The sequence below is a fragment of the Pristiophorus japonicus genome, unplaced genomic scaffold (genome assembly GCF_044704955.1).
Source record: "Pristiophorus japonicus isolate sPriJap1 unplaced genomic scaffold, sPriJap1.hap1 HAP1_SCAFFOLD_29, whole genome shotgun sequence".
In the NCBI taxonomy this organism is placed as follows: Eukaryota; Metazoa; Chordata; class Chondrichthyes; family Pristiophoridae; genus Pristiophorus; species Pristiophorus japonicus.
This window is the reverse complement of record NW_027252668.1, coordinates 2,076,256-2,095,658: the sequence shown is the minus strand read 5'-3', so window position 1 is coordinate 2,095,658 and position 19,403 is coordinate 2,076,256. Positions and strand designations below refer to the sequence as shown.

Genomic DNA, 19,403 nt, shown 5'->3' with positions numbered 1-19,403 from the left:
AAGGGTTACGGGGAGAGGGTGGGTAAGTGGAGCTGAGTCCACGGCCAGATCAGCCATGATCTTTTTAAATGGCGGAGCAGGCTCGTGGGGCTAGATGGCCTGCTCCTGTTCCTAATTCTTATGTAACAGTGCAGGACTTCTTCAGTACTGCCCCTCCGACAGTGCGGCGCTCCCTCGGTGCACTGTCAGGAAGGAGGGGGCGCGGAGGATGGGGAGGGAGGAAGGTGTGGGAAGGGGGTGAGACAGGGGTGATTTGGCCATGATGGGGTGAAGCGTAGTGTGGAGAGGATGGGGTGAGGGAATGGTGGGGATGACGGAGGGGTGGGGAAGGGGTGGGCAGAAGGGAGGGGTGGGAGGAGGGACAGTTGGGAGTGGGTGGGAGGAGGGAGGGTTAGGGCAGGGGAGGGAGGCAGAAGGGGGAGGGAGGGTGTGGGGTGGGGTGTAGAGGAGGAAGGACTGGGGAGTGGGTGGGGTGGGGTAGGGGTGGAGAGAGGGAAGGAGTGGGGAAGGGGTGGGAGAGGGAGGGTTATGGAGGGTGTGTGGAGGGGTGGAGAGGAGGAAGGATTGGGGAGGGACATAGAAACATAGAAACATAGAAAATAGGTGCAAGAGTAGGCCATTCGGCCCTTCGAGCCTGCACCACCATTCAATAAGATCATGGCTGATCATTCCTTCAGTACCCCTTTCCTGCTTTCTCTCCATACCCCTTGATCCCCTTAACCGTAAGGGCCATATCTAACTCCCTCTTGAATATATCCAATGAACTGGCATCAACAACTCTCTGCGGCAGGGAATTCCACAGCTCAACAACTCTCTGAGTGAAGAAGTTTCTCCTCATCTCAGTCCTAAATGGCCTACCCCTTATCCTAAAAGACTATGTCCCCTGGTTCTGGACTTCCCAACATCGGGAACATTCTTCCTGCATCTAACCTGTCCAGTCCCATCAGAATCTTATATGTTTCTGTGAGATCCCCTCTCATCCTTCTAAACTCCAGTGAATATAAGCCTAGTCGATCCAGTCTCTCCTCATATGGCAGCCCAGCCATCCCTGGAATCAGTCTGGTGTACCTTCGCTGCACTCCCTCAATAGCAAGAACGTCCCTCCTCAGATTAGGAGACCAAAACTGAACACAATAAAGTACTAAGGCCCTGTACAATTGCAGTAAGACCTCCCTGTTCCTATATTCAAATCCCCTAGCTATGAAGGCCAACATACCATTTGCCTTCTTCACCGCCTGCTGTACCTGCGTGCCCACGTTCAGTGACTGATGAACCGTGACACCCAGGTCTCGTTGCACCTCCCCTTTTCCGGGTCTGCCGCCATTCAGACAATATTCTGCCTTCGTGTTTTTGCCCCCAAAATGGATAACCTCACATTTATCCACATTATACTGCGTCTGCCATGCATTTGCCCACTCACCTAACCTGTCCAAGTCACCCTGCAGCCACTTAGCGTCCTCCTCACAGCTCACACCGCCACCCAGTTTACTGTCATCTGCAAACTTGGAGATATTACACTCAATTCCTTCATCCAAATCGTTAATGTATATTGTAAAGAGCTGGGGTCCCAGCACTGAGCCCTGCGGCATTCCACTAGTCACTGCCTGCCATTCTGAAAAGGACCCGTTTATCCCGATTCTCTGCTTCCTGTCTGCTAACCAATTCCCTATCCACATCAGTATATTACCCCCAATACCATGTGCTTTGACTTTGCACAACAATCTCTTGTGGGATACCTTGTCAAAAGCCTTCTGAAAGTCCAAATACACCACACCCACTGGTTCTCCCTTGTCCACTCTGCTAGTTACATCCTCAAAAAATTCCAGAAGATTCGTCAAGCATGATTTCCCTTTCATAAATCCATGCTGACTTGATCCGATCCTGTCACTGCTTTCTAAATGGACTGCTATTTCGTCCTTCATGATCGATTCCAACATTTTCCCCACTACTGATGTCAAGCTAACCGGTCTATAATTACCCGTTTTCTTTCTCCCTCCTTTTTTTAAAAGTGGTGTTACATTCGCTACCCTCCAGTCCATAGGGACCGATCCAGAGTCGATAGACTGTTGGAAAATGATCTCCAATGCATCCACTATTTCTAGGGCCACTTCCTTGAGCACTCTGGGATGCAGAGTATCAGGACCCGGGGATTTATCGGCCTTCAATCCCATCAATTTCCCTAACACAATTTCCCGCCTAATAAGGATATCCTTCAGTTCCTCCTTCTCACTAGACCCACTGTCCCCTAGTACCTTCGGAAGGTTATTTGTATCTTCCTTCATGAAGACAGAACCGAAGTACTGGTTCAATTGATCTGCCATTTCTTTGTTCCCCATTATAATTTCACCTGAATCCAACTGCAAGGGACCTACGTTTGTCTTTAGTAATCTTTTTCTCTTCACATATTTATAGAAACTTTTGCAGTCAGTTTTCATGTTCCCTGCAAGCTTCCTCTCGTACTCTATTTCCCCTTCTTAATTAAACCCTTAGTCCTCCTCTGTTGAATTCTAAATATCTCCCAGTCGTCAGGTTTGTTGCTTTTTCTAGCCAATTTATATGCCTCTTCCTTGGCTTTAACACTATCCTTAATTTCCCTTGTTAGCCACGGTTGAGCCACCTTCCCAGTTTTATTTTAACTCCAGACAGGGATGTACAATTGCTGAAGTTCATCCATGTGATCTTTAAATGTTTGCCATTGCTTATCCACCGTCAACTCTTTAAGTATTCTCTGCCAGTCTATTCTAGCCAATTCACATCTCATACCGTCGAAGTTACCTTTCCCTAAGTTCAGGATCCTAGTCTCTGAATTAACTGTGTGACTCTCCATCTTAATGAGGAATTGTACCATATTATGGTCACTTTTCCCCAAGGGGCCTCTCACAACAAGATTGCTAATTAGTCCCTTCTCATTACACAATACCCAGTCTAGGATGGTTGGTTCCTCGACAAATTGGTCTCGAAAACCATCCCTAATACACTCCAGGAAATCCTCCTCCACCGCATTGCTACCAGTTACGTTAGCCCAATCAATGTGTAGATTAAAGTCGCGCATGATTACTGCTGTACCTTTATTGCACACATCCCTTATTTCTTGCTTCATGCTGTCTCCAACCTCACTACTACTATTTGCTGGTCTATACATAAAAACATAGAAACATAGAAAATAGGTGCAGGAGTAGGCCATTCGGCCCTTCGAGCCTGCACCGCCATTCAATGAGTTCATGGCTGAACACGCAACTTCAGTACCCCATTCCTGCTTTCTCGCCATACCCCTTGATCGCCCTAGTAGTAAGGACTTCATCCAACTCCTTTTTGAATATATTTAGTGATATACACAACTCCCATTAGCGTTTTCAGCCCTTTGGAATTCCGCAGCTCCACCCATACCGATTCCACATCATCCAGGCTAATGTCCTTCCTTACAATTGCATTGATTTCATCTTTAACCAGCAACGCCACCCCACCTCCTTTTCCTTTTTGTCTATCCTTTCTAAATGCTGAATACCCTTGGATGTTGAGTTCTCAGCCTTGGTCCCCCTGGAGCCATGTCTCCGTGATGCCAATCACATTATATCCGTTAACTGCTCATTCACCCACCTTATTCCGAATGCTCCTCGCATTGAGGCACAGAGCCTTCAGGCTTGTTTTTTTAACACATTTTGCCCCTTTTAGAATTTTGCTGTAATGTGGCCCTTTTTGTTTTTTTGCCTTGGGTTTCTCTGCCCTCCAATTTTACTATTCTCCTTTCTATATTTTGCTTCTGCCTCCTTTTTATTTCCCTCTGTCTCCCTGCATAGATTCCCATCCCCCTGCTGTACTAGTTTAACTCCTCCTCAACAGCACAAGCAAACACTCCCCCAAGGATATTGGTTCCGGTCCTGCCCAGGTGCAGACCGTCCGGTTTGTACTGGTCCCACCTCCCCCAGAACCGGTTCCAATGCCCCAGGAATTTGAATCCCTCCCTTCTGCACCACTCCTCAAGCCACGTACTCATCTGTGCTATCCTGCGATTCCTACTCTGACTAGCACGTGGCACTGGTAGCAATCCTGAGATTACTACTTTTGAGGTCCTACTTTTTAATTTAGCTCCTAGCTCCCTAGATTCGCCTCGTAGGACCTCATCCCATTTTTTACCTATGTCATTGGTACCTATATGCACCACGACAACTGGCTGTTCACCCTCCCTTTTCAGAATGACCTGCACCCGCTCCGAGACATCCGTGACCCTTGCACCAGGGAGGCAACATACCATCCTGGAGTCTCGGTTGTGGCCGCAGAAACGTCTATCTATTCCCCTTACAATTGAATCCCCTATCACTATTGCTCTCCCACTCTTTCTCCTGCCCTGCTGTACAGCAGAGCCAGCCACGGTGCCATGAACTTGGCTGCTGCTGCCCTCCCCTGATGAGTCATCCCCCTCAACAGTACTCAAAGCAGTGTATCTGTTTTGCAGGGGGATGACCGCAGAGGATCCCTGCACTACCTTCCTTGCACTGCTCTTCCTGCTGGTCTTCCATTCCCTATCTGGCTGTGGACCCTTTACCTGCGGTAAGACCAACTCACTACACGTGATACTCACGTCATTCTCAGCATCGTGCATGCTCCAGAGTGAATCCACCCTCAGCTCCAATTCCGCAACACGGTCCGTCAGGAGCTGGAGGTGGATACACTTCCCGCACACGTAGTCGTCAGGGACACCGGAGGCGTCCCTGATTTTCCACATGGTACAGTAGGAGCATAACACGTGTCCGAGCTCTCCTGCCATGACTTAACGCTTAGATACACTTAAATTAGCAACAACAGTGCTAAAAGTTACTTACTGATAGTGAAAAGAAAAAAGAAAAGCTACTTACCAATCACCAGCCAATCACTTACCCCCTTGGCTGCGACGTCACCTTTCTATTTCTTTCTACTTCTACTTCAGAGGGTGATTGGGCCATGATAGGGAGGATGCAGTGTGGAGAGGGAAGGGAGGGGGAGGGACAGGAGGTGATTGGGCCATGATGGGGTGGGGCGGAGTGTGGAGAGGGAAGGGAGGGGGAGGGACAGGAGGTGATTGGGCCATGATAGGGAGGATGCAGTGTGGAGAGGGAAGGGAGGGGGAGGGACAGGAGGTGATTGGGCCATGATAGGGAGGATGCAGTGTGGAGAGGGAAGGGAGGGGGAGGGACAGGAGGTGATTGGGCCATGATAGGGAGGATGCAGTGTGGAGAGGGAAGGGAGGGGGAGGGACAGGAGGTGATTGGGCCATGATAGGGAGGATGCAGTGTGGAGAGGGAAGGGAGGGGGAGGGACAGGAGGTGATTGGGCCATGATGGGGTGGGGCGGAGTGTGGAGAGGGTGGGGAGGGGGAGGAAGGGAGTGGGACATGATGGGGTGGGGCGCAGTGTGGAGAGGGTGGGGAGGGGGAGGAAGGGAGTGGGACATGATGGGGTGGGGCGCAGTGTGGAGAGGGTGCCCTCCCAGAGGCAGAAAACAACAGGAAGTTGTGGTGGGAGATCATGGATGTTTGAGCAATTCTCAGTTCGAGGAAACAGCAACCCCAATTTCTCCCTCCGCTGCTCTGCCGTGTCTTGTTGCTCAGAATTAAAGGGGCAGTGTCTGTGGCAAATCTTTTCAATCTGAAGATAGAAAGGAGTGTGTGTGAGACCTGTTATATTGCAACACTGCTTCACTTGCAACTCTCCCGTGCTGATGGACAGAAGGAGCAGGGGCTGTTCTGTGTGTGTGTTCATATTACATTACACTCTCCTCTGGGAGTCCTCACATCTATCTCACTCCTTCCATTAGCAGGGAGGTAGAGACAGAGGGACAGAGAAAGAGAGAGAGAGAGAGGGAGAGAGAGAGAGAGAAACAGACACCGATATAGAGAGACAGAAAGAGAGAGACAGAGAGGGAGGGAGAGAGAGAGACAGAAAGCGAGAGAGAGACAGAGACAGAGAGAGAGAGAGAGACAGACACCGACCGATGTCGAAAGAGTGAGAGAGAGAGAGAGAGACAGACACCGACCGATATAGAGAGAAAGAGTGAGAGACAGAGCGAGAGCAACAGAGACAGAAAGACAGAGAGAAGGACAAAGAGGGGGAGAGAGAGAGACAGAGAGAGAGGAGAGCAAGCAAGAGAGAGACAGAGAGAAGGACACAGATGAAAACAGACACATCAAGACAGAAAGCGTGGAGTCTGAGTGACGAGGAAGAGAGAGTTGGGGGTGAAGTGCTGCACAGACGGCTTCCATCGCGGGGAAACATCCTGGAGAGCTCCCTCACCACCAATCATGCTCGCTGCATTTTGGATCTTGCTATTCCTCAATGACTTCACCAGCTGCGAGGAGCCAGAGGCGCAGGAGGTCAGCAAAGGAGTGGTAAGGCACTTCAAACCAAGGCCTTTCATTTTGGCTGAAAGCGTCGTGTGGAGAGACTGGAGAAACTGGGGCCGTTCTCCTTGAAGCAGAGAAGGTTCAGGGGAAATCTGAGAGAGGTGTTTAGAATTGTGAGGGGCTTTTGATCAGAGTAAATCAGGAGAAACTGCGGCTGGGTCGGTCACCAGAGATTTAACACAATCGGCAATAGGACCAGAGGGGAGAGATGAGGAGAATGTTTTTACGCAGCGAGTTGTTGTGATCTGGAACGCACTGCCTGAAAGGGCGGTGGAAGCAGATTCAATAGTAACTTTCAAAAGGGGAATTGGAGATATACTTGAAGGGGGGAAAGTTTGCTGGGCTATGGGGGAACGAGCAGAGAGAGTGGGGCGCGTTGGATTGCTCTTTCACAGAGCACTGGCATGATGGGCCGAATGGTCTCCTTCTGTGCCGTGATTCAATGTGTAAGCAAACTTTGGGCCTCTGGCTTTCTGCCTCGTTGCCTCCTTCGTGCTGAAGGCTTTCAACTGACACGGAGTTATACCGCTCACAGTGAGGCTCTAGTTGGGAGTGTGACTGAGACGGAGTTATACTGCTCACAGTGAGGCTCTGGTTGGGAGTGTGACTGAGACGGAGTTATACTGCTCACAGTGAGGCTCTGGTTGGGAGTGTGACTGAGACGGAGTTATACTGCTCACAGTGAGGCTCTGGTTGGGAGTGTGACTGAGACGGAGTTATACTGCTCACAGTGAGGCTCTGGTTGGGAGTGTGACTGAGACGGAGTTATACTGCTCACAGTGAGGCTCTGGTTGGCAGTGTGACTGACACGGAGCTATACTGCTCACAGTGAGGCTCTGGTTGGCAGTGTGACTGACACGGAGTTATACTGCTCACAGTGAGGCTCTGATTGGGAGTGTGACTGAGACGGAGTTATACTGCTCACAGTGAGGCTCTGATTGGGAGTGTGACTGACACGGAGCTATACTGCTCACAGTGAGGCTCTGGTTGGGAGTGTGACTGACACGGAGCTATACTGCTCACAGTGAGGCTCTGGTTGGGAGTGTGACTGACACGGTGTTATATCGGTGACAGGTGACTGTTGCTCTGTTACAGGATTGGCTGAGCCGCTATGGTTACCTGCCGCCCCCTGACCCACTCACCGCAGAGCTCCAGACCCTGCAGGGACTGACCGACGCTATCAAATCCATGCAGCGATTCGCCGGAATCCGGGAGACGGGGATTCTCGGTAAGAGGCCGGAAGAGGTGGCGCTCGTGTTGGAGACAGGCGGGTGGGTGGGGTGAAGGTCAGAGGGAACGGAGGGGCAAGGGGAGAGTGAGAGGGGATGGGAGGACATTGATGGGGGGGGGGTGGTGAAGGGCAGAGGGAACGGAGGGACAAGGGGAGAGTGAGAGGGAAGGGGAGGACACTGATGGGGGGGGGGGTGGTGAAGGGCAGAGGGAACGGAGGGGCAAGGGGAGAGTGAGAGGGGACGGGTGGACACGGAAAGGCCAATGAGGAAGACGAGGGTTTTGAGGTTGGGGAAGACTGATGATTGGGCCAAGCGGAAGGGAGGGGAAGAGCCAATGAGAAGCAACTAGACAAGAGCTGCTACTTTTAGGTGTAGTGACAGTTGTTATATCGGGCAGCCAACTTGCGCACAGCAAGATCCCACAAAGAGCAACTGCGATCAATGCCCCAGTCCATCTGATTTCTGGTGTTGCTGATTGGGGCCAGTCAGGAGTAATTTTACCAACTCTTCTTCCAATAGTAGGATCTTTTACATCAATGGGCCCTCAGTTTAACGTCTCATCCGAAAGACAGCATCTCCGACAGTGCAGCACTCCCTCAGTACTGCCCCTCCGACAGTGCAGCACTTCTTCAATACTGCCCCTCCGAGAGTGCAGCACTCCCTCAGTACTGCCCCTCCGACAGTGCAGCACTCCCTCAGTACTGCCCCTCCGACATTGCAGCACTCACTCAGTACTGCCCCTCCGACAGTGCAGCGCTCCCTCAGTACTGCCCCCCCGACAGTGCAGCGCTCCCTCAGTACTGTCCCTCCGGCAGTGCAGCGCTCCCTCAGTATTGCCCCTCCGACAGTGCAGCGCTCCCTCAGTACTGCCCCTCCGACAGTGCAGCGCTCCCTCAGTACTGTCCCTCCGGCAGTGCAGCGCTCCCTCAGTACTGCCCCTCCGACAGTGCAGCGCTCTCTCAGTACTGCCCCTCCGACAGTGCAGCGCTCCCTCAGTACTGCCCCTCCGACAGTGCAGCGCTCTCTCAGTACTGTCCTCCGACAGTGTAGCACTCCCTCAGTACTGCCCCTCCGAGAGTGCAGCGCTCCCTCAGTACTGCCCCTCCGACAGTGCAGCACTCCCTCAGTACTGCCCCTCCGACAGTGCAGCACTCCCTCAGTACTGCCCCTCCGACAGTGCAGCGCTCCCTCAGTACTGTCCCTCCGGCAGTGCAGCGCTCCCTCAGTACTGCACCCCCGACAGTGCAGCACTCCCTCAGTACTGCCCCTCCGACAGTGCAGCACTCCCTCAGTACGGCCCCTCCAACAGTGCGGCACTCCCTCAGTACTGATAGCTGAGGAGTATCGGTCCTGGGTTATGGGGCTCGAGTCTCTGGAGTGTGAGGGGAGGGGGGAGGGGGCACAAACTAACGACAGTCTGACTTTGAGTGGAGAGAGGTTCCAACTGAACTGGGCCGAAAAGGCACACCTGATCTGTGTGTCTCTCTGTCGCCCTCTCTGTCTCTCTCTGTCTGTCTGTCTGTCTCTCTCACTTTTTCTCTCTCTCTGTCTCTGTCTTTGTCTCTCTCTGTCTCTCTCTCTGTCTGTCTCTCTCTCTCCCTGTCTCTGTCTGTCTCTGTCTGTCTCTCCCTCTCTCTCTGTCGCTCTCTCTGTTTCTCTCTCTCTCTCTGTCTCTGTCTGTCTCTCTCTCTCTCTCTCTCCCTGTCTCTCTCTGTCTCTGTCTCTCTCTGTCTCTCTCTGTGTGTCTCTCTCTGTCTGTCTCTCTCTCTCCCTGTCTCTGTCTGTCTCTCTGTCTCTCTCTCTGTCTGTCTCTCTCTCTCCCTGTCTCTGTCTGTCTCTGTCTGTCTCTCTCTCTCTCTCTCTGTCGCTCTCTCTGTTTCTCTCTCTCTCTCTGTCTCTGTCTGTCTATCTCTCTCTCTCTCTCCCTGTCTCTCTCTGTCTCTGTCTGTCTCTGTCTCCCTGTGTGTCTCTCTCTCTCTGTCTCTATATCTGTCTCTCTTTTTCTTTCCCTCTCTCACCCTCTGAACACATGCCTGACTCTCTCCAACAGACGCGGATACCCTGCAGATGATGAAGAGACCACGATGCTCTTTGCCCGATATCATTGGGACCTCGGAGATCATGAGGAGGAGAAGGAAGCGATACGCACTGGCAGGAAGTGTCTGGAAGAAGACGACTCTCACCTGGAGGTAGGCCTGTAAGCATCAGAGTGAGGCCCACACAGAGCTGGCCAGGCCCAGGCTCCATCTCCGGCCTGTGCTGTTAGCCTGATCTCACATCTCACACCCGGTGTGGTACTGAGCACGGAGAGCATGGCTGCCCCGTGTCCTAACTCGCACCAAGTTCCACTCACCCATCACCCGTGTTCACTGACCTACATTGGCTCCTGGTTAAGCAATGCCATGATTTCAAAATTCTCATCCTTTTTTTCAAGTCCCTCCATGGCCTTCGCCCCTCCCTATCTCTTCAGTCCCACAACCCCCCAGAGATGTCTGCGCTCCTCAAATTACGCCCTCTTGAGCATCCCTGATTATAATCGCTCAGCTATCGGTGGCCGTGCCTTCTGCTGCCTGGACCCCAAGCTCTGGAATTACCTCCATAAACCTCTCTGCCTCTCTACCTCTCTTTCCGCCTTCAAACCTGCTTAAAACCTACCTCTTACACCAAGCTTTTAGTCATTTGTTCCTAATCTCGCCTTAGGTGCCAGCCGTGGCTCAGTGGGCAGCACTCTCGCCTCTGAGTCACAAGGTTATAGGTTCAAGCCCCACTCCAGGGAGTTAAGGACAAAAAATCTAGGCTGACACTCCAATGCAGTACTGAGCGAGTGCTGCACTGTCGGAGGGGCAGTACTGAGGGAGTGCTGCACTGTCGGAGGGGCAGTACTGAGGGAGTGCTGCACTGTCGGAGGGGCAGTACTGAGGGAGCGCGGCACTGTCGGAGGGGCAGTACTGAGGGAGTGCTGCACTGTCGGAGGGGCAGTACTGAGGGAGTGCTGCACTGTCGGAGGGGCTGTACTGTTGGAGAGTCAGTACTGAGGAAGCGCTGTATTGTCGGAGGGACAGTACTGAGGGAGTTCCGCACTGTGAGAGGGGCAGTACAGAGGGAGCACGGCACTGTCAGAGGAGCAGTACTGAGGGAGTATTGCATTGTCGGAGATGCCACCTTTCAGATGAGGTGTTAAATCGGTTGGATATAGAGGCCCTGTCTACTCTCTCAGGTGGATGTAAAAGATACCATCGCAATATTTCGTAGAAGAGCAGAGGAGTTCTCCCCAGCCCAATATTTATCCCTCAATCAACAGAACAAAAACAGATTATCTGGTCATTATCATATTGCTGTTTGTGGGAGTTTGCTGTGTGCAAATTGGCTGCCGCGATTCCTACATTACAACAGAGACTACACTCCAAAAGTAGTTCATTGTCTGTAAAGCACTTTGGGACGTCCGGTGGTCATGAAAGCTGCTATATAAATCCAAGTCTTTCTTTCTTTGATCTCTCATTTGAAAGCACAATTGAGTTTGTCTCCACCACCCTTTCAGGCAGTGAATCCAGATCCTAATGACTTGGATGAAGGGACCGAGTGTAATGTGGCCAACTTTGCTGACGATACAAAGATGGGTGGGAAAGCAAATTGTGAGGAGGACACAAAAAATCTGCAAAGGGTTACAGGCAGGCTAAGTGAGTGGGCAAAAATTTGGCAGGTGTAGAGTATTATGTGGGGAAATGTGAGGTTATTCACTTTGGCAGCAAAAATAGAAAAATAGAATTATAATTTAAATGGAAAAAAATTGCAAAGTGCTGCAGTACAGAGGGACCTGGGGGTCCTTGTGCATGAAACACAAAAAGTTAGTCTGCAGGTACAGCAAGTAATCAGGAAGGCCAAGGGAATGTTGGCCTTTATTGCAAGGGGGATAGAGTATAAAAGCAGAGAAGTCCTGCTACAACTGTACAGGGTATTGGTGAGGCTACTGCGTACAGTTTTGGTCTCCGTATTTAAGGAAGGATATACTTGCTTTGGAGACAGTACAGAGAAGGTTCACTGGGTTGATTCTGAAGATGAGGGGTTTGACTTATGAGGAAAGGTTGAGTAGGTTGGGCCTCTACTCATTGGAATTCAGAAGAATGAGAGGGGACCTTATCAAAACGTATAAGATTATGAGGGGACTTGACAAGGTGGATGCAGAGAGGATGTTACCACTGATAGGGAACTAGGCAGCATAATCTAAGAATAAGGGGCCGCCCATTTAAAACTGAGATGAGGAGGAATTTCTTCTCTCAGAGGGTTGTAAATCTGTGGAATTCGCTGCCTCAGAGAGCTGTGGAAGCCGGGACATTGAATGCATTTAACAGAGATAGACAGTTTCTGAACGGATAAGGGAATAAGAGGTTATGGGGAGCGGGCAGGGAAGTGGACCTGAGTCCATGATCGGATCAGCCATGATCGTATTAAATGGCGGAGCAGGCTTGAAGGGCCGTATGGCCTGCTCCTGCTCCTATTTCTTATGTTCTTATGTTTTCCTTGGAACAAAGGAGGCTGAGGGGAGATTTAATTGCAGTGTCTAAAGTTATGAGGGGCCTAGATAGGGTGGATGGGAAGGATCTATTTCCTCTAGTGCAGGGGTCAATAACCAGGCAGCATAGATTGAAAGTAATTAGTGGAAGGATTAGAGGGGAGATGAGGAAACATTTCTTCGCCCAGCGGGTGGTGGGGGTCTGGAACTCGCTGCCTGAAAGGGTGGTAGAGACAGAAACCCTCATCTAAAAAGTACTTGAACATGCACTTGAAGAGCCGTGACCTACAGGGTTATGGGCCTAATGCTGGAAGGCGGGATTAGGCTGGAGTAGCTCTTTGTTAGTCGGCATGACACAATGGACCGAATGGCCTCTTTCTGTGCGGTAATTTTCTTTGAATCTATGATTGTCTGATTCCTTCTCTCTCTCAACATCAGGGTCAATCAGTATCCGAGACAACATAACCTGGAACAGACCATGATTGACACCCTGTTATATTACGCCTTCGAGGTCTGGAGTAAGGTCTCGCCCTTGAAGTTCCAAAAAGCCTCAGGCGAGGTGGACATTGTCATCGAGTTTGGCCGATCCCACCATGGTGACGGGTACCCGTTTGATGGCATTGGGGGCACCCTGGCCCATGCCTTCTTCCCTGGGGACCACCCCATTTCTGGGGACACACACTTCGATGAGGACGAGATATGGACCTACAACACTCAGGGTGCGTAACCACCGTTCACACACTCCCCGGGGCAGGTACAGCAGGTTAGATACAGAGTAAAGCTCCCTCTACACTGTCCCATTGAACACTCCCAGGGCAGGTACAGCACGGGGTTAGATACGGAGTAAAGCTCCCTCTACACTGTCCCATCAAACATTCCCAGGGCAGGAACAGCACGGGGTGAGATACAGAGTAAAGCTCCCTCCACACTGTCCCATCAAACACCCCCAGGTCAGGTACAGCTCAGGGTTAGATACAGAGTAAAGCTCCCTTTACACTGTCCCATCAAACACTCCCAGGGCAGGTACAGCATGGGGTTAGATACAGAGTAAAGCTCCCTCTAAACTGTCCAATCAAATTCTCCAAAGTCAAGTACAGCATGGGTTCGATTCAGAGTAAAGCTCCCTCTGCACTGTGCCATTGAAGACTCCCAGGGCAGGTACAGCACTGGTTAGATGCAGAGTAAATCTCCCTCCACACTGTCCCATCACACATGCACAGGGCAGGTACAGCAAGGGTTAGATACAGAGTAAAGCTCCATCTACACTGTTGCATCAAACACTCCCATGGCAGGTACAGCATGGGTTAGATACAGAATAAAGCTCCCTCTACACAGTCCCATTAAACACTCCCAGGTCAGGTACAGCTCGGGGTTAGATACAGAGTAAAGCTCCCTTTACACTGTCCCATCAAACACTCCCAGGGCAGGTACTGCATGAGTTTGATACAGAGTAAAGCTCCCTCTACACTGTCCCATCAAACACTCCCAGGGCAGGTACAGCATGGGTTCGATACAGAGTAAAGCTCCCTCTACACTGTCCCATCAAACACTCCCAGGGCAGGTACTGCATGGGTTTGATACAGTGTAAAACTCATTCTTCACTGTCCCATCAAACACTCACAGGGCAGGTACAGCTCGGAGTTAGATACAGAGAAAAGCTCCCTTTACACTGTCCCATCAAACACTCCCAGGGCAGATACAGCATGGGGTTAGATGCAGAGTAAAGCTTCATCTACACTGTCCCATCAAACACTCCCAGGGCAGGTACAGCATGGGTTAGATACAGAGTAAAGCTCCCTCTACACTGTCCCATCACACACTCCCAGGGCAGATACAGCACGGGTTAGATACAGAGTAAAGCTCCCTCTATACTGTCCCATCAAAAACCCCCAAGGCAAGTACAGCTCAGGATTAGATACGGAGGAAAGCTCCCTCTGCACTGTCCCATTAAACACTCCCAGGGCAGGTACAGCACGGGTTAGATATAGAGTAAAGCTCCCTCTACACTGTCCCATCAAACACTCCCAGGGAAGGTACAGCACGAGTTAGATACAGAGTAAAGCTCCCTCTACACTGTCCCATCAAACACACCCAGGGCAGGTACAGCATGGGTTAGATACAGAGTAAAGCTCCCTCTACATTGTCGCATCAAACACTCCCAGGGCAGATATAGCATGGGTTAGATACAGAATAAAGCTCCCTCTACACTCTCCCATCAAACACTCCCAGGTCAGTTACAGCTCGGGGTTAGATACAAAGGAAAGCTCCCTCTACACTGTCCCATGACACAGTCCCAGGGCAGATACAGCACGGATAGATACAGAGTAAACCTCCCTCTGCACTGTCACATCAAACAATCCCAAGGCAGGTACAGCTCAGGGTTAGATACAGAGTAAAGCTCCCTCGACACGGTCCCATCAAACACTCTCAGGGCAGGTACAGCACGGTGTTAGATGCAGAGTAAAGCTCCCTTTACACGGTCCCATCAAACACTCCCAGGTCAGGTAGAGCACGGGGTTAGATTCAGAGTAAAGGTCCCTTTACACTGTCCCATTACACACTCCCAGGGCAGGTACAGCTCGGGGTTAGATACAGAGTAAAGCTCCCTCTACACTGTCCCATCAAACACACCCAGGGCAGGTACAGATCGGGTTGGATACAGAGCAAAACTCCCTCTACACTGTCCCATCAAACACTCCCAGGGCAGGTACAGCTCGGGGTTGGATACAGAGTAAAGCTCCCTCGACACTGTTCCATCAAATTCTCCAAAGGCAAGTACAGCATGGGTTCGATTCAGAGTAAAGCTCCCACTACACTGTGCCATTGAACACTCCCAGGGCAGGTACAGCACGGGTTCAACACAGAATAAAGCTCCCTCTACACTGTACATCAAACACTCCCAGGGCACGTACAGCATGGGTTAGATACAGTGTAAAGCTCCCTCTACACTGTCCCATCATACACTCCCAGGGCAGGTGCAGCATGGGTTAGATACAGAGTAAAGCTCCCTCTACACTGTCCCATCAAACACACCCAGGGCAGGTACAGCATGGGTTAGATACAGAGTAAAGCTCCATCTTCACTGTCATGTCAAACACTCCTAGGGCAGGTACTGCACGGATAGATACAGAGTTAAGCTCCCTCTACACTGTCCCATCAAACACTCCCAGGGAAGGTACAGCATGGGTTAGATACAGAATAAAGCTCCCTCGATACTGTCCCATCAAACACTCCCAGGTCAGTTACAGCTCGGGGTTAGATACAAAGGAAAGCCCCCTCTACACTGTCCCATTACACAGTCCCAGGGCAAATACAGCACGGATAGATACAGAGTAAAGCTCCCTCTACACTGTCCCATTAAACACTCCCAGGGCAGGTACAGCACGGGTTAGATACAGAGTAAAGCTCCCTCTACACTGTCCCATCAAACACTCCCAGGGAAGGTACAGCACGGGTTAGAGACAGAGTAAAGCTCCCGCTACACTGTCCCATCAAACACTCCCAGGCCAGGTACAGCACGGTGTTAGATGCAGAGTAATGCTCCCTCTACACTGTCCCATCAAACACTCCCAGGGCAGGGAAAGCATGGGTTAGATACAGAGTAAAGCTCCTCTACACTCTCCCATCAAATACTCTCAGAGCAGGTACAGCTTGGGGTTGGATACAGAGTAAAGCTCCTCTACACTCTCCCATCAAATACTCTCAGAGCAGGTACAGCTTGGTGTTCGATTCAGAGTAAAGCTCCCTCTACACTGTGCCATAAAACACTCCCAGGGCAGGTACAGCATGGGTTAGACACAGAATAAAGCTCCCTCTACACTGTACGTCAAACACTCCCAGGGCACGTACAGCATGGGTTAGATAGAAACATAGAAAATAGGTGCACGAGTCGGCCATTCGGCCCTTCTAGCCTGCACCGCCATTCAATGAGTTCATGGCTGAACATGCAACTTCAGTACCCCATTCCTGCTTTCTTGCCATACCCCTTGATTCCCCTAGTAGTAAGGACTACATCTAACTCCTTTTTGAATATATTTAGTGAATTGGCCTCAACAACCTTCTGTGGTAGAGAATTCCACAGGTTCACCACTCTCTGAGTGAAGAAGTTTCTCCTCATCTCGGTCCTAAATGGCTTACCCCTTATCCTTAGACTGTGACCCCTGGTTCTGGACTTCCCCAACATTGTGAACATTCTTCCTGCATCTAACCTGTCCAAACCCATCAGAATTTTAAACGTTTCTATAAGGTCCCCTCTCATTCTTCTGAACTCCAGTGAATACAAGCCCAGTTGATTTAGTCTTTCTTGATAGGTCAGTCCCGCCATCCCGGGAATCAGTCTGGTGAACCTTCGCTGCACTCCCTCAATAACAAGAATGTCCTTCCTCAGGTTAGGAGACCAAAACTGTACACAATACTCCAGGTGTGGCCTCACCAAGGCCCTGTACAACTGCAGCAACACCTCTCTGCCCCTGTACTCAAATTCCCTCGCTATGAAGGCCAACATGCCATTTGCTTTCTTAACCGCCTGCTGGACCTGCATGCCAACCTTCAATGACTGATGTACCATGACACCCAGGTCTCGTTGCACCTCCCCTTTTCCTAATCTGTCACCATTCAGATAATAGTCTGTCTCTCTGTTTTTACCACCAAAGTGGACAACCTCACATTTATCCACATTATACTTCATCTGCCATGCATTTGCCCACTCACCTAACCTATCCAAGTCACTCTGCAGCCTCATAGCATCCTCCTCGCAGCTCACACTGCCACCTAACTTAGTGTCATCCGCAAATTTGGAGATACTACATTTAATCCCCTCGTCTAAATCATTAATATACAGTGTAAACAGCTGGGGCCCCAGCACAGAACCTTGCGGTACCCCATTAGTCACTGCCTACCATTCTGAAAAGTACCCATTTACTCCTACTCTTTGCTTCCTGTCTGACAACCATTTCTCAATCCATGTCAGCACACTACCCCCAATCCCATGTGCTTTAACTTTGTACATTAATCTCTTGTGTGGAACCTTGTCGAAAGCCTTCTGAAAGTCCAAATATACCACATCAATTGGTTCTCCCTTGTCCACTCTACTAGAAACATCCTCAAAAAATTCCAGAAGATTTGTCAAGCATGATTTCCCTTTCACAAATCCATGCTGACTTGGACCTATCATGTCACCTCTTTCCAAATGCGCTGCTATGACATCCTTAATAATTGATTCCATCATCTTACCCACTACCGATGTCAGGCTGACCGGTCTATAATTCCCTGTTTTCTCTCTCCCTCCTTTTTTAAAAAGTGGGGTTACATTGGCTACCCTCCACTCCATAGGAACTGATCCAGAGTCAATGGAATGTTGGAAAATGACTGTCAATGCATCCGCTATTTCCAAGGCCACCTCCTTAAGTACCCTGGGATGCAATCCATCAGGCCCTGGAGATTTATCGGCCTTCAATCCCATCAATTTGCCCAACACAATTTCCCGACTAATAAGGATTTCCCTCAGTTCCTCCTCCTTACTAGACCCTCTGACCCTTCTTATATCCGGAATGTTGTTAGTGTCCTCCTTAGTGAATACCGAACCAAAGTACTTGTTCAATTGGTCTGCCATTTCTTTGTTCCCCGTTATGACTTTCCCTGATTCTGACTGCAGGGGACCTACATTTGTCTTTACTAACCTTTTTCTCTTTACATATCTACAGAAACTTTTGCAATCCGTCTTAATGTTCCCTGCAAGCTTCTTCTCGTACTCCATTTTCCCTGCCCTAATCAAACCCTTTGTCCTCCTCTGCTGAGTTCTAAATTTCTCCCAGTCTCCCGGTTCGCTGCTATTTCTGGCCAATTTATATGCCACTTCCTTGGCTTTAATACTATCCCTGATTTCCCTTGATAGCCACAGTTGACCTACCTTCACTTTTTTATTTTTATGCCAGACAGGAATGTACAATTGTTGTAGTACATCCATGCAGTCTCTAAATGTCTGCCATTGCCCATCCACAGTCAACCCCTCAAGTATCATTCACCAATCAATCCTAGCCAATTCACGCCTCATACCTTCAAAGTTCGCCTTCTTTAAGTTCTGGACCATGGTCTCTGAATTAACTGTTTCATTCTCCATCCTAATGCAGAATTCCACCATATTATGGTCACTCTTCCCCAAGGGGCCTCGCACAATGAGATTGCTAATTAATCCTCTCTCATTACACAACACCCAGTCTAAGATGGCCTCCCCCCTAGTTGGTTCCTCGACATATTGGTCGAGAAAACCATCCCTTATGCACTCCAGGAAATCCTCCTCCACCGTATTGCTTCCAGTTTGGTTAGCCCAATCTATGTGCATATTAAAGTCACCCATTATAACTGCTGCACCCTGATTGCATGCACCCATAATTTCTTGTTTGATGCCCTCCCCAACATCACTACTACTGTTTGGAGGGCTGTACTCAACTCCCACTAATGTTTTTTGCCCTTTGGTGTTCTGCAGCTCTACCCATATAGATTCCACATCATTCAAGCTAATGTCATTCCTAACTATTGTGTTAATCTCTTCTTTAACCAGCAATGCTACCCCACCTCCTTTTCCTTTTATTCTATCCTTCCTGAATGTTGAATAACCCTGGATGTTGAGTTCCCAGCCCTGATCATCCTGGAGCCACATCTCCGTAATCCCAATCACATCATATTTGTTAACATCTATTTGCACAGTTAATTCATCCATCTTATTACGGATACTCCTTGCATTAAGACACAAAGCCTTCAGGCTTGTTTTTTTTAACACCCTTTGTCCTTTTAGAATTTTGCTGTACAGTGGCCCTTTTTGTTCTTTGTCTTGGGTTTCTCTGCACTCCACTTTTCCTCATCTCCTTTCTGTTTTTTGCTTTTGTCTCTTTTTTGTTTCTCTCTGTCTCCCTCCATTGGTTCCCATCCCCCTGCCATATTAGTTTAACTCCTTCCCAACAGCACTAGCAAACACTCCCCCTAGGACATTGGTTCCGGTCCTGTCCAGGTGCAGACCGTCCGGTTTGTACTGGTCCCACCTCCCCCAGAACCGGTTCCAATGCCCCAGGAATTTGAATCCCTCCCTGCTGCACCACTGCTCAAGCCACGTATTCATCTGCGCTATCCTACGATTCCTACTCTGACTAGCACGTGGTACTGGTAGCAATCCCGCGATGACTACTTTTGAGGTCCTACTTTTTAATTTAGCTCCTAGCTCCTTAAATTCGTTTCGTAGGACCTCATCCCTTTTTTTACCGATGTCGTTGGTACCAATGTGCACCACTAC

General features: G+C 49.9%; 1 protein-coding gene across 1 annotated transcript in view; it reads left to right on the top strand.

Moving 5' to 3' along the window:
- Positions 1-5,468: 5,468 nt before the first annotated feature.
- LOC139248251 (matrix metalloproteinase-17-like) overlaps positions 5,469-19,403 on the top strand; it is a 77,251-nt gene continuing 63,316 nt past the window's right edge. Inside the window, exons 1-4 of the mRNA XM_070872009.1 lie at positions 5,469-6,361; positions 7,472-7,604; positions 9,659-9,797; positions 12,557-12,837. Of these exons, the coding sequence (XP_070728110.1) occupies positions 6,275-6,361; positions 7,472-7,604; positions 9,659-9,797; positions 12,557-12,837 (640 nt within the window). The 5' untranslated portion in view covers positions 5,469-6,274. The remainder of the gene's footprint in view (positions 6,362-7,471; positions 7,605-9,658; positions 9,798-12,556; positions 12,838-19,403) is intronic.